General features: G+C 35.1%; 1 protein-coding gene across 2 annotated transcripts; it reads right to left on the reverse strand.

Moving 5' to 3' along the window:
• Window positions 1-486: 486 nt before the first annotated feature.
• LOC123919947 (serine/threonine-protein phosphatase 6 regulatory subunit 3-B-like) lies at window positions 487-10,263 on the reverse strand. 2 transcript variants are annotated; one of them, XM_045972004.1, is made up of 19 exons: window positions 9,926-10,263; window positions 8,856-8,959; window positions 8,461-8,547; window positions 8,289-8,364; window positions 8,115-8,189; window positions 7,953-8,006; window positions 7,378-7,437; window positions 7,176-7,292; window positions 6,719-6,813; window positions 6,421-6,632; window positions 5,368-5,465; window positions 5,057-5,160; window positions 4,781-4,946; window positions 4,403-4,525; window positions 4,038-4,120; window positions 3,716-3,857; window positions 3,572-3,601; window positions 2,326-2,396; window positions 487-1,553 (listed from the first exon to the last, which is right to left on the reverse strand). In XM_045972004.1, the coding sequence occupies exons 1-19, from the start codon at window positions 9,962-9,964 to the stop codon at window positions 710-712; spliced, it is 2,580 nt and encodes an 859-aa protein (XP_045827960.1). In that variant the 5' UTR covers window positions 9,965-10,263; the 3' UTR covers window positions 487-709. The 2 variants fall into 2 exon arrangements, with proteins under 2 accessions (XP_045827960.1, XP_045827961.1); XM_045972005.1 differs by having other exon boundaries at window positions 487-1,550; window positions 9,926-10,223.
• Between the last annotated feature and the right edge of the window lie 1,238 nt (window positions 10,264-11,501).

An 11,501-nucleotide genomic window follows, 5' to 3' on the forward strand; every position in this document is an offset into this window, starting at 1 on the left:
AATATCGGAATAACAGAGCAGAGAAGGTTTAGGGTTTCCACACATATTATATTTGTTCTTACATATATATTATGTGAATGAACTACCTCTGTCCATGTCCATATATACAAAAGACCCTTTCTAAAAAAAATTATTGTCCCTTTTTTATAAGACTCTTCAAAGCTAAAGTGCATTATTAATTAATTTATTGTGACTGAGATTGTCAATTGACAATATTAAAAAAAATAAATTTGACATAAATGTTTAAAAACCCCGTGTTTAATAATATATCAGCTTAAATATATTATTTGGCCAAACATGCAATCTAAATTGAAAACCAGATAACCGAGAGTGCTTAAATGAGATGGCGCAAATCTCTTCTAGTTTAACCAAAATCCTAAGACTTTGGTGCCACTCATTTGGGTCTCACAAAGTTTGAAGGATTTGTCTCTCTGCAATTGCGCCAAAGGATACCAAATTAGACGGACAAAAAAAATGAAAACCATGTATTCAATAAATGCAGGAATTCCCTTAAATCACTTGCAGAAGTCGAAACTTCAAATTGATAAACATGTAATATCTCATAAGCTGAAACAATCACAACCTAATTGAGACAAAAATATACTGTACACTAATATGTTGCATAACCTTGTAAACCGATAATAAGGTCCACCGGTGTTGGTAAAAATTTTCATACAGACAATAAAATCAATATTTACCACCATGTCCATCAATCTAGAACAGCAACCTCTTGGTCAACCCTCCAGTAATTTGCATCATTGAACTCCTTCACAGCAGGACTACCCTCTTCAGAATTTTCCTTTTCTGGCACTTTAGGGGATCCATTTCTTTTTAATGGCCCTGCTTCCCCAACTATCCCTTCTTTGAGAGCCTGTTCCATTGCCTTACCCGTACCTTCTAACTCTACACCTACAAACTCCACATCCTCTTCAAATAAAGAGGGTACAGCTACCGATCTTTGACTTGAACCGATACCCGCATCAGTCGAACCTCTAGTTGTTGGTGATCCATTTGATGGTACACATTCCCCATTTGAAGAATTTGGATTCTGATCGCCTAATTGAGACTTACTAGACAAATTACTACCTGATTCACTATGATCCAGAAAAGGATTCATACTTGAGCCAGCTACTTGCATATCTGATGGTTCACTCCATCCCACCCAATCTGGTAAAGGCCTGTCCCCAAACAAGTCCTCATTGTCTGTTGCCTCAAACTTGTAGAATCCCATGTCGTGCGAAGTGCTTGCCTTCTCACTTTCAAAATCTAAAGTGCCTTCATTCATGGAATCACTGCCAGTTAATCCACCAAGTATGTGTGTGCTTGAACTGGACGTACCATTCACAGTATTTCTGCTGTCAGTCAATTCTTCATCCTCTCCAACAACTACCTCGTCGTCGTCATCATCATCATCAGTACTACTGTTGCTACCACCATTTATGGCCCCGCTCAAGTTTATCTCATCCATCATCTCAGAGGATGATGTACCCCCGTTTGCATCACCAATTCTGTCATCTTGGAATGCAAACCAGTTGGAGTTCGTAAACAGACTGCTGCATAAAATAAAAAATGCCAACTTATATCAACATTTACTATTGAGTCAAATAGAAAACACCTTGGACATCCAAAGCTTAGCTGCCATATTAAGTAATCATCCATATAAATGAAGGGGAATAAAATCATATAGCAATGCACCTTAACTGGGTAAAATGAAGATCAAAACACAAACGCAATCATGTAAATCCAGCAATCAAGTAAAGGGTAAAAGAGAAAACAAAAATTAAGCAGGAACTTGTAGAAAATTGGGTTTAAAACTGTAAAAACAGATATATGATATGACGATCATTTGTGGTTAAGTATCATTCGTGTTTCCTTCGGAGGATTTTTATTAACAATAGTTATCAATTGTTTAAATCTATCAAATTCGAAATATATACTTAAGCACACTGTTCAGATTAACTAAACTGCAGTAATTTTCTGGTCACAGTCCAAACTGTTAAATGCTACTTAGCTTTCATACTTTTCCCACTTCTATCACTTAGCCACCTCTAGTACTAATTTCTGGATGTGAGAAAGGATAATACAAAACCACAGACAAGTCAACCATAAAAATGAAGCAGAAACATGTCCAGAGCAGAAGAAAAGAAATGGGGTAAAAAATTTATAACAGTAGCTGACAATATATAGCATGTTTTATGTGTAAACCTAAGTGATTTCTTAGTGTATATAATTTTGCATAAAAATATCATACTGCAAGTTAAAACAAGATCATATTTCCCCTAACAAAATTACTGGCTACAAGAATATGACAAAATAAATACTCACCTCCCTTGATCATCACCAAGTCTAAGTGATGATATGACTACCTCAGCAGAATCATCATCGAAGTAGACATCCTACATTTGATCAAACCAAAATAATATATAGTTAAGAATGTAAGATAACTATATGATAGAACGCTTATACAATCAAATCAGTTATCAAAAACTACAAGATTACTATGTGTTGGAAACGCTAGCCGCCTCCATTGAAGCCACCTTGGGTTGCCTTCATTGCAGCTAACTTTGGGATTTTAGTTAGACTCAACCCATATTCTAATATGCCATCAGAGCATATCTTAAATTTGTTATTGGGCCATCATCATTTGTCCATGCTTTAAATGTCTAATCCTAGGCATGACATCGGTGTTGGAAACCCTAGTCATTCTCATTGCAGCCATCTTGGGCTGTCTTCATTACACTGGGTGTGAGAGGGATTCTTTTTTATGGCAAATGATGGTAAATTAGTGATCAAGTTAGTTTCCAGGATTTGAACCCTAGACCTCTTGGTAAGATGTTAGAACTACTTCAGCATTTCTCACCTCACTACCTGAGTTGTCTGCTTCGTACTACGATGGTGAACTATGATATCACATGTCAATTTGAAATATGGTATTGTCAGGGTAGTCCTTTTGATGCTTGGGTAATCCTCAACCCTTGAGCTAGCTTTTGGATTGAATTTGGCGTAGCCCAAATTTAGACTATATGATCGGTACCACTAAACCAAACCGCATGGGAATCATGAATAAGGGCAAACGAGAGATTGGGGTGGTAGTAGTGGTAGTGGTAGTGGTAGTAGTAAATTTAGGGAAGAAGGCATCCAATCAATTTATTATGAATATTCGGGCCTTCAGGCAGAAAGGTCTCTAAAACCTCAAAGTTCTCTGATATGTTTGTCTTTGGTTTTCTGTTTCAATGGTGTGTCAGAGTGATGAGACAATTCTGATCTCTATAATTAGGGTTTATCCATATTTTCCTTCATTATAGTTTGGGTGATTACTGCTTGACAATTAGACAGGCAAAAAGTAAAGCAATCAATGTTCAAATTAGTAAAGCTAAAACTAGAAGCCACAGAACATGCCAAATGGTTGCTTCATATTTGTATGAAGTACACAGGGCCATATTGAGCATGGAATAGTCACCAAAATTTTGAAGTGAGGAAAGACATTTTAAAGAGCCAAAGTGGTTCTCAAAAACTGTGAAATCAATCAAATACAATTACTTTAGATACCATAAATAAACAATACTATTACCTCATCATCTCGCTCAACACCACCGTGTTCCTATAAGTAAGATCATCATCACATTAGTTCGGCATATGTAGGTTGCAGTGTCCATGAAAGACAAAAATAGGAAGCTATAAAGGGGGAGGGGGAGACAACCAACTACAAACAAACCTCTTCGTTCTCCTCATTTCCATAAATTTTATATCCAAAAGCCTGGCTCAAATTATTTGCTAATGCTGTAACATCATAGTCTCTGTCATGTATATCATCGTCATCACTATCCCTCATCCTATCCTGTAATGCAGTTGGACGCCTGTACATATAACAAGGAAAATAAATATCAACCAAAATAATGAAGGATTCGCAACATCCACTACCATATGTTTTTAATGTCAAACACAGAAACTGGGGCCCACGAAACGCCTATTACTCAAGATAATCGCATGTGTCATCATATGAACCTTAGAGCTTGATAATTAAAATCAGAGCTTACCCACAAGCCCAGCGGTTAACATTCTCAACCACATTTCGCTCCTGAAGAACTGTAGCTTGCCACTCATTCCACTCATGGTTCTCCTACAAATGTTGAATAAATGAAGTTATAGTATATAAAGAGTGTTCATCCAAACATAATTTCCAGATGTAAGTTCAACCTCATTGTTTTAAGCCACAAGAGAACTACTCAACTGAGAAGGTAAGAGAACAAGGAAGTCCAAAGGAACAAACAAGTACAAAATAATGACAGTTCTTTAGAAGAAACGACCTTGCTTAGAGATCTAAAAGCCTAAACACCTTTGATGCTACTGTTATGTAAATGATGATCATGAACCTTGTTCCACAAATGTATAGAAAACTAACCTGAAGATGTGCCAGAATGTGGCTTTGGTTATGCGCCAAGTGAATGAGTTTATTAGCAATTCGAGTAATATGTCCAATGTTTCCTACCCGTGTCGCCTGTTTTCCCGCCGCAGGTACTGTTCGCTGCAAGATCACATAAATTCAGTTAAAAGATGTTCTTGTAGACCTAAAACAGTGCATAGAGGATATATCACATGAACTCGTGTTTGATCTATCTTTCTTTTCTCTTTTACTTCAATAAAACATGAAGAAAATCAAGATAACTGAATTTCACATACTATCAAAAAAATTCCAAGTACAACATTTTTCTCAGCATCATGTATATCAGTGACCAAATACATACAATCTCTCATGTATTACTTCGAGACATCCATTTACCTGATTTCCTTCAGCAGATAGAACGCATTGTTTATCTACTTGGAGAAACCTCCTGATTAAATCGCAATCTTGGAGAAGATGATCAACAATAGCATCAGCTTTGCTCTCCAAACATGATAATATGATACTTTCTATGTGATGGTGTAATGAATTATGGTACGGATACCTGTATTAGTAGATTATGTGTCAAGAGTGAGAAATAACTATGCACAATGCATCAAGTTTACTTTAGACATCTATGCAACTCTGCAGAACTGAAATTTAAAAGTTGCTTACTCAAAAAAAAGGTCAACAATTCGTCCAATGGTTCCTGAGTTAACTAATTCTTTTTCCGCTACTTCATTTCTAGTTTTTAAAAGTTCTGCAATAAATTCCACTATCTGAAATAAATAGGAAATTGATCAGAGAAAGAAAATGTATTAACAAATGATATTAGAGCTAACTTTGCTTAGGAATTTAAGAGTGCTCGAGCCTCGAGATACACAATGAAGGTTATGTGTTGGAATAAAATTAAATTTCAACCGACCAACAACTACCTAGTTCCAAAAGGGGAAGCCACGTCAAATTTGTGATAAAATATAACAAACCTTCAATCGATGCTTGCCAAGTGGAGGTCTCAATTCACCGTAAGTTGTAGGCAAGACCTTGTCGTCAGATGACACATCCAAAAGCACAAGCAAATCACCTGTAGACAAAATAGACAACCTTATGTGACAAGGCTGCTCGAACAAGATGTGCCAGATTGAGTACAAAATAGAAGTAAAAAGTTTTCATACCATTCTTCAAAAATAATCAAATGTACAAAACAAGGTACTCCCTCCGGCCTTAATTATAAGAATTAAAAGAATGTAATCACACGTGTCAGACACCTAACACGCCTTTCGATCAGATGTGTCGGTGCTATAGAGGAGTCAAGATCCTCTCCATTTTTGCCATTAATAAAGTTTTGGGAATAAAACTCTTTAAAACTATGGTAATGGAGAGAAAATGGAGAGGATCCTAACTCGCTATAGAGCTTTCGATTGGTAAACTCCAGATTATTCTCTTACTCTTTTAGAGCATTGCTCTCCTCTCCGGTGATTTTATTTACCAGTACCAAAAAATGGTAAATGGAAATCTTAATTTCAGTCTCAAACCAAGAAAAACGCAGGAAAGTTCTTCAGGAATCCGCTTAATACACCTCATGTATATGAGGGACTTCACCCTCTTAGTGTTTTTTTCTTCAAAATGTTATTATTCATCAAAACGACTATGCATCTCATAACATAATTGAAAAAACCTACCATGTAAATAACTATAATTTCCTTAAAAAATGTTGAAAATATAGTATGATTTTGTATTTATTGTTTAGGATTATTGTGTAGGCATATCATACTGTATCATATCAGGTAAACACGAATGATATCTCCTATATTTATCTTGTATTTATTTCCTTGAGCCTATATAAAATTGACTCCAGTGTGTAGCTTAAACACCCAGTATTAAACATATGTCTCTCTGCTTATCAAAAAAAAAAACATGTCTCTCTTTTCTCTCTCTCTCTCTCTCAACAAGGAACATGTAACATAAATAAATGGAAAATCTTATTGTTGGGCATATAAACTATTCCGCACATGGGGATAACACCATTTTTATCTTACCAAGTTTAGGGAGCATTGCACCAATAGTATCTGGGTTTACAGGAATTGTTGGCTCATACATGTTTTGACTTCGAAATGAATGAAAAAGTGAAGATGAAACAGCAGATTTTTTGGGATCCAGCAAAGAAATACACACACAAAGTGAGTTGACAAGACTAGACTTCGACTGTGAATGAACTTCCAATGCGTAATCCAAAATTTTTGCAACAAAACTGCAAGGTAAATAAAATTAAAAACTTACCAACAATTTGCAGTTATATACTAAGAAAGCGGAAAGTAAAGACTTTGCAACGCAAACCTTGGACTTGAAAGCTTAATTGCTAAAGTGGATGATGGAATTCGAGTTATTGTACATAATGTTTCAGCTACATTGACATGAACTTCAGGAGGACTCTGGTTCGAACAAAAAGGAAGCAGCTGTCAGATTATTATTTATAAAAAAAAATATAATATGAAAGCCAAGATCCCATAAAATTCAAACACTCCATTTTTCAGTATCCCATAGGATTTTTTGCACCATATGTTTCCATCAACGGAAGGGTATGGCTTCATGTGAGCTAAATGAACAACAGTGCAATCAAATTTTATTAACCATCCTGAGGATCATCTACGCATAAGTTAATAAACTAAGCATCCACAAAATGTGATCAACATTATGATGTTTTTGTATGCAGCTAGGTGCATATACAACATATATCTAATCATGAATATCTGGTTGGAGGAATATAAACCCAGAATATAAATGTTTTGCTTACCGAGGGGCTTAATTTATCAACAATCATCTCTAGCAGGTTGCTCTCAGCCAACCATTGCATGACATCTATAAAGTTGGGATATGCATGGTCATCAGCACCGACTAATCGAACCAAAACCTGTGCAAATAACTGACCTCAGAACCCATTCAAGCACATAAGCAAGATCTTTGAATTATATTATAGCTATTAGATAGATGTTTACCTCCATGATGGATGTAATGCCTATCAAATCAACCAGCTGGCGAAATACATGCTGATGGGCCTGCAGAAAGTATGCTGAAGCATGAATGCAAGACGATTTCACAAGGATACCACGTAACATACAGGATAACTCTAAAATAGACTACAAACTGCTTCGCATAAAGATGCTATGAACACAAGAATTAAGCTTGATACCCAGTGGTAGTTTGTTGTCTCATTAAAAATACTTCTATATTATACTCCCTCCGGTCCTTATTATAAGGAACAATTTGGAAAAAGCACACATACCAAGAAACCTTATCTATTTTAATAAAAATTCTAAAATTTTACAATCTATTCCAAAACTAACCTTGGTGTATTAATTTATCCTTAGGGAATATATCACTCTAATTAATGCATAACTTTGGAATGGATACAATTTAATAAGGGTAAAAATGGAATTGTAAGAATAAATTTAATGATTGTTTCTTATAAAAAGGACCAAATTTTTTTTCCAAATTGTTCCTTATAAAAAGGACCGGAGGGAGTATCACATTTTAATAAAAAAAATACTAAAAATAACATTGCTCTACTTACTTGAACATAACTGATAAGTTGTGCTGTCTTCCGGATCATTAGACAAACAACAACCTGGAAATTGCAAGAAATCAACATCAAGCAAGTGATTTCAATATATCCAAAAAGCTACTGCAGATAAAATGTCATAACAGCAAAAATTTCTGACTGTAAAACATATACCTTGCTGAAGTACCCAGCCAGCAAGGTACTATGAGAACGGTCAGGTTCCAAGAAGGAGAACAATAAATTCATGAGCTGCAATAACAAGAATGGTAAGTGGAAACAAATACAAGCAGAGCATCGCCATATAAATTAGAACAAAAACAAGGTGTGTCATGAAAATGGAGTACAGACTTCCTCTTCGTCCACCAAGGTCTTCAAAATGACATCAATTTCGCATGTAAAGATCTCACAGGCCATGAACGGAAACCTAAATCATAGACCAATGATTATAGATGTTAAAATGGGATAAACAAGAAAGTTGAAACATAAGCTCTTTTGAAACAAATATGTTAACACTGCATACTTGAAGACCCGTTTGTTTTCAGCATCGATTGGTGGTTCTTCAATAATGTAACGAAGCAATTGCTCTACCTGAGCTCTATCTCTTAGACTGAAAGCAAAAAACAATAGCATAAAATTAGCAATTACCTTTCATTGAATCATTTTTGTGTATCAAACCTGAGATTTATGTAATTAAACTTACTCCTCACCCAACACTAAAGCTAAAAAATGGGCAGATACAGAAAATAAGTAAAACAACAACTAAGCCTTAGTTGCCACTAAGAGGGGAGGGGAACAGGATAGCTACATTGATGATTCAACGGCAATAGACTCTGACAGACAAAACTAAGCACAGGAATGGCTGAAAATTGTCAGGGAACGGGAAAAGACATTAGTTTAAACTTATTAGAAACATACAAGTTAATGAGACGACTGTTTAAGGCCTTGCATTCCTGGATTATCTCCTCTTCATCCAGAAGCTCTTCCAAAGTATAGTTCTCCTTGTCCAATACTGCCTCGACCTGTAGACCATCAGAAACACAAAATGGTCATCGAACAAGTAAATAAGATCGGCAAGCTTTTACCCACCCTAGACTTTGATCATAAAACCAAGCGGCCATCTTAATAATTTCAATTTAATAATCTATCATTACAAACAACATAGAAATGTGATATTCTTGAAAAAGTAAAGAAAGATTTCAAGAACTGACTCCATAATTTAAATTCAAATCTATAAACACAAGACGCAAAAATTTCCATCACAAAAAGACGATAACAGAGAACTTCCTTTGATATTTGAATTCAAATCTATAAATACATGGCACAAAAACCTTCATCACAAAAAGACGATAACCGAGAACTTCCTTTAATATTTAAATTCAAATCTATAAACCCATATGATGCAAAAAATTCAATCACAAAAAGACGATAACCAGTAACTTTTGAAATTTGAATTCAAAACTATAAAAACACAAAAGCCAAAAAAAAAAAATTAAAGAAACTTTTCATTAGATTCTTTTCTTTCTTTTTTTCCATAAAGTTTGCAGTAATCAAATTGTATAGCTTTAAACACAAGAACTTTTCAATTCTCAGTAGACATATACCCAAATTAACATCTAAAGATAACGAAACTAAGAAAAATAACATACAAAACATTGATTATTAATTAATTGAATAATTCGCTAACTAAAGAAACTAAAATTTACAACCGAATTAACTATAATTAAGCGAAATTCAGTCACGTATCACTTAATAATTAAGCTAAAATTTACAACCGAATTAACTATAATTAAGTGAAAGAACGAATAATTATTAGCAATTAAAGAGAAATGAACTATTGATAAATATAATAATGATGATGAATTTGAAAGAGGGGAACTAAAATTAAGTGAAACTGGAACTAATGAGGGCAAATAAAATTAAACAAGAGAGAAAGAATTGAAGAGGAAATTGAACGAAGAGGGTTTAAGAAAGAGTTGGAAACGGACCGGAGATGAGGCGGAAATGGAGGGAAGCTTCCAAAACATGACGGCGGAGAAGGAGGAAGGGATCTGTGAAGCGTTGGCTGGAAGGGGAGTATGGAATTGGGGAGATGGAGATGGGGAATTGTAAACCCTAATTTGGATGGAGATCGAAAAGAAGGGAAGGGTTGAAGAACGATAGAGAGTGTAGAGAGAGAGAGAGTGATGGTTTCTGTAGTAGTAATGGGAGGAGAAGTGAAAGGAGAGGAAGGGGGTTCCGGAACAAAAATAATTACTCACTCTCACTGATTTTTATTTTTTTTCCAATTTAGTGAGATTTTGTAAATATTACTATCTAAAGGTGCTCGGACCCTGGACCAAGGGGTGCATTTTTAATCGATATTTTTTACAATAATAATATAAATATCCATAGATGTAAATTCATAAATAATATATTGGAAAATGAATTTAATTTATATGCACCGTCAGTCTAAAGTTATTTTGCACATGCGTCCAATAATATATCGGCACATCATGTATGATAATTAAAAACACATGATGTGTCACATTCATTAAATGATGTAACAACGCGTCATTGGATGTATGTGCAAAAAAATTTACACCGACGGTGTATAACAATTAAACTCTTGAAAAATTACATTGTACTCAAAAAATTACATATATTGATTGCAATTGCTCGCTACGCAACTTCATATTTTGAAATCGTTGAATAATCAACTCATTATCAACACTGTTGAACATATCTCTTTCAACATAAATCACGAGACAATCGTTCAACCATTCATCCCCCATTCGATTACGCAATCTAGTCTTCACAATCTTCATAGCAGAAAATGGTCGTTCAACGGTTGTTGTGGCAATAGGCAAAATCATTGCTAATTTCAAAAGTTGATAGACCAACGGATAAACAATATGTTTTTAGTTTCAACCAATTTTTTCGAAAGATCACTTATTCCTTTCAAAGATGCAAATTCAACACTCCTACGTTGGCATGGCAATAAAACTCATACCCGCGGGTACCCGCCCAAACCATATCCGCTTTGACGGGGAAAACCCGAGTTGACTGGGTTCGGGTTTGAGTTTTTCCCGATTTCAAATGATGGGTTTGGGGCGGGAAATGGGTACATTGATACCCACCCGAACCCGTCCCCGAATCCGCCCCGTTATACTAAAAAATAGATTCACCTCTTTTAAATTATAAACGCTTAAACAATCTCTTAAATCACATTCATATATTTATTTTTTATTTTTAATTTGAGTGTTAAACAAACCATTTTCTCTATTTTTTTTTCTTTATTTAAAAAGATATTGTTGAGAGAAAATAATTTTGGACATTTAACTTTTTTTTTTAATAAAAAAATACTAAAATACAATTTAAATTCACGTGAAAAGAGGTGTAATAGGGATACCCGAAACCCGTTGGGGATACCCAATCCCCGTTGGGTATGAGTTTAGGGTTATCATTTTTATCCCCGCTCGAATTTGGGATGGTTTTGGGAAAAAACAGAACTTTATGGGTTTGGGTTTGGGGAGGGCAAAATCCGTCCCCACCCCGCCCCATTGTCATGCCTACTCCTACGCA

The sequence above is a fragment of the Trifolium pratense genome, linkage group LG4 (genome assembly GCF_020283565.1).
Source record: "Trifolium pratense cultivar HEN17-A07 linkage group LG4, ARS_RC_1.1, whole genome shotgun sequence".
In the NCBI taxonomy this organism is placed as follows: Eukaryota; Viridiplantae; Streptophyta; class Magnoliopsida; order Fabales; family Fabaceae; genus Trifolium; species Trifolium pratense.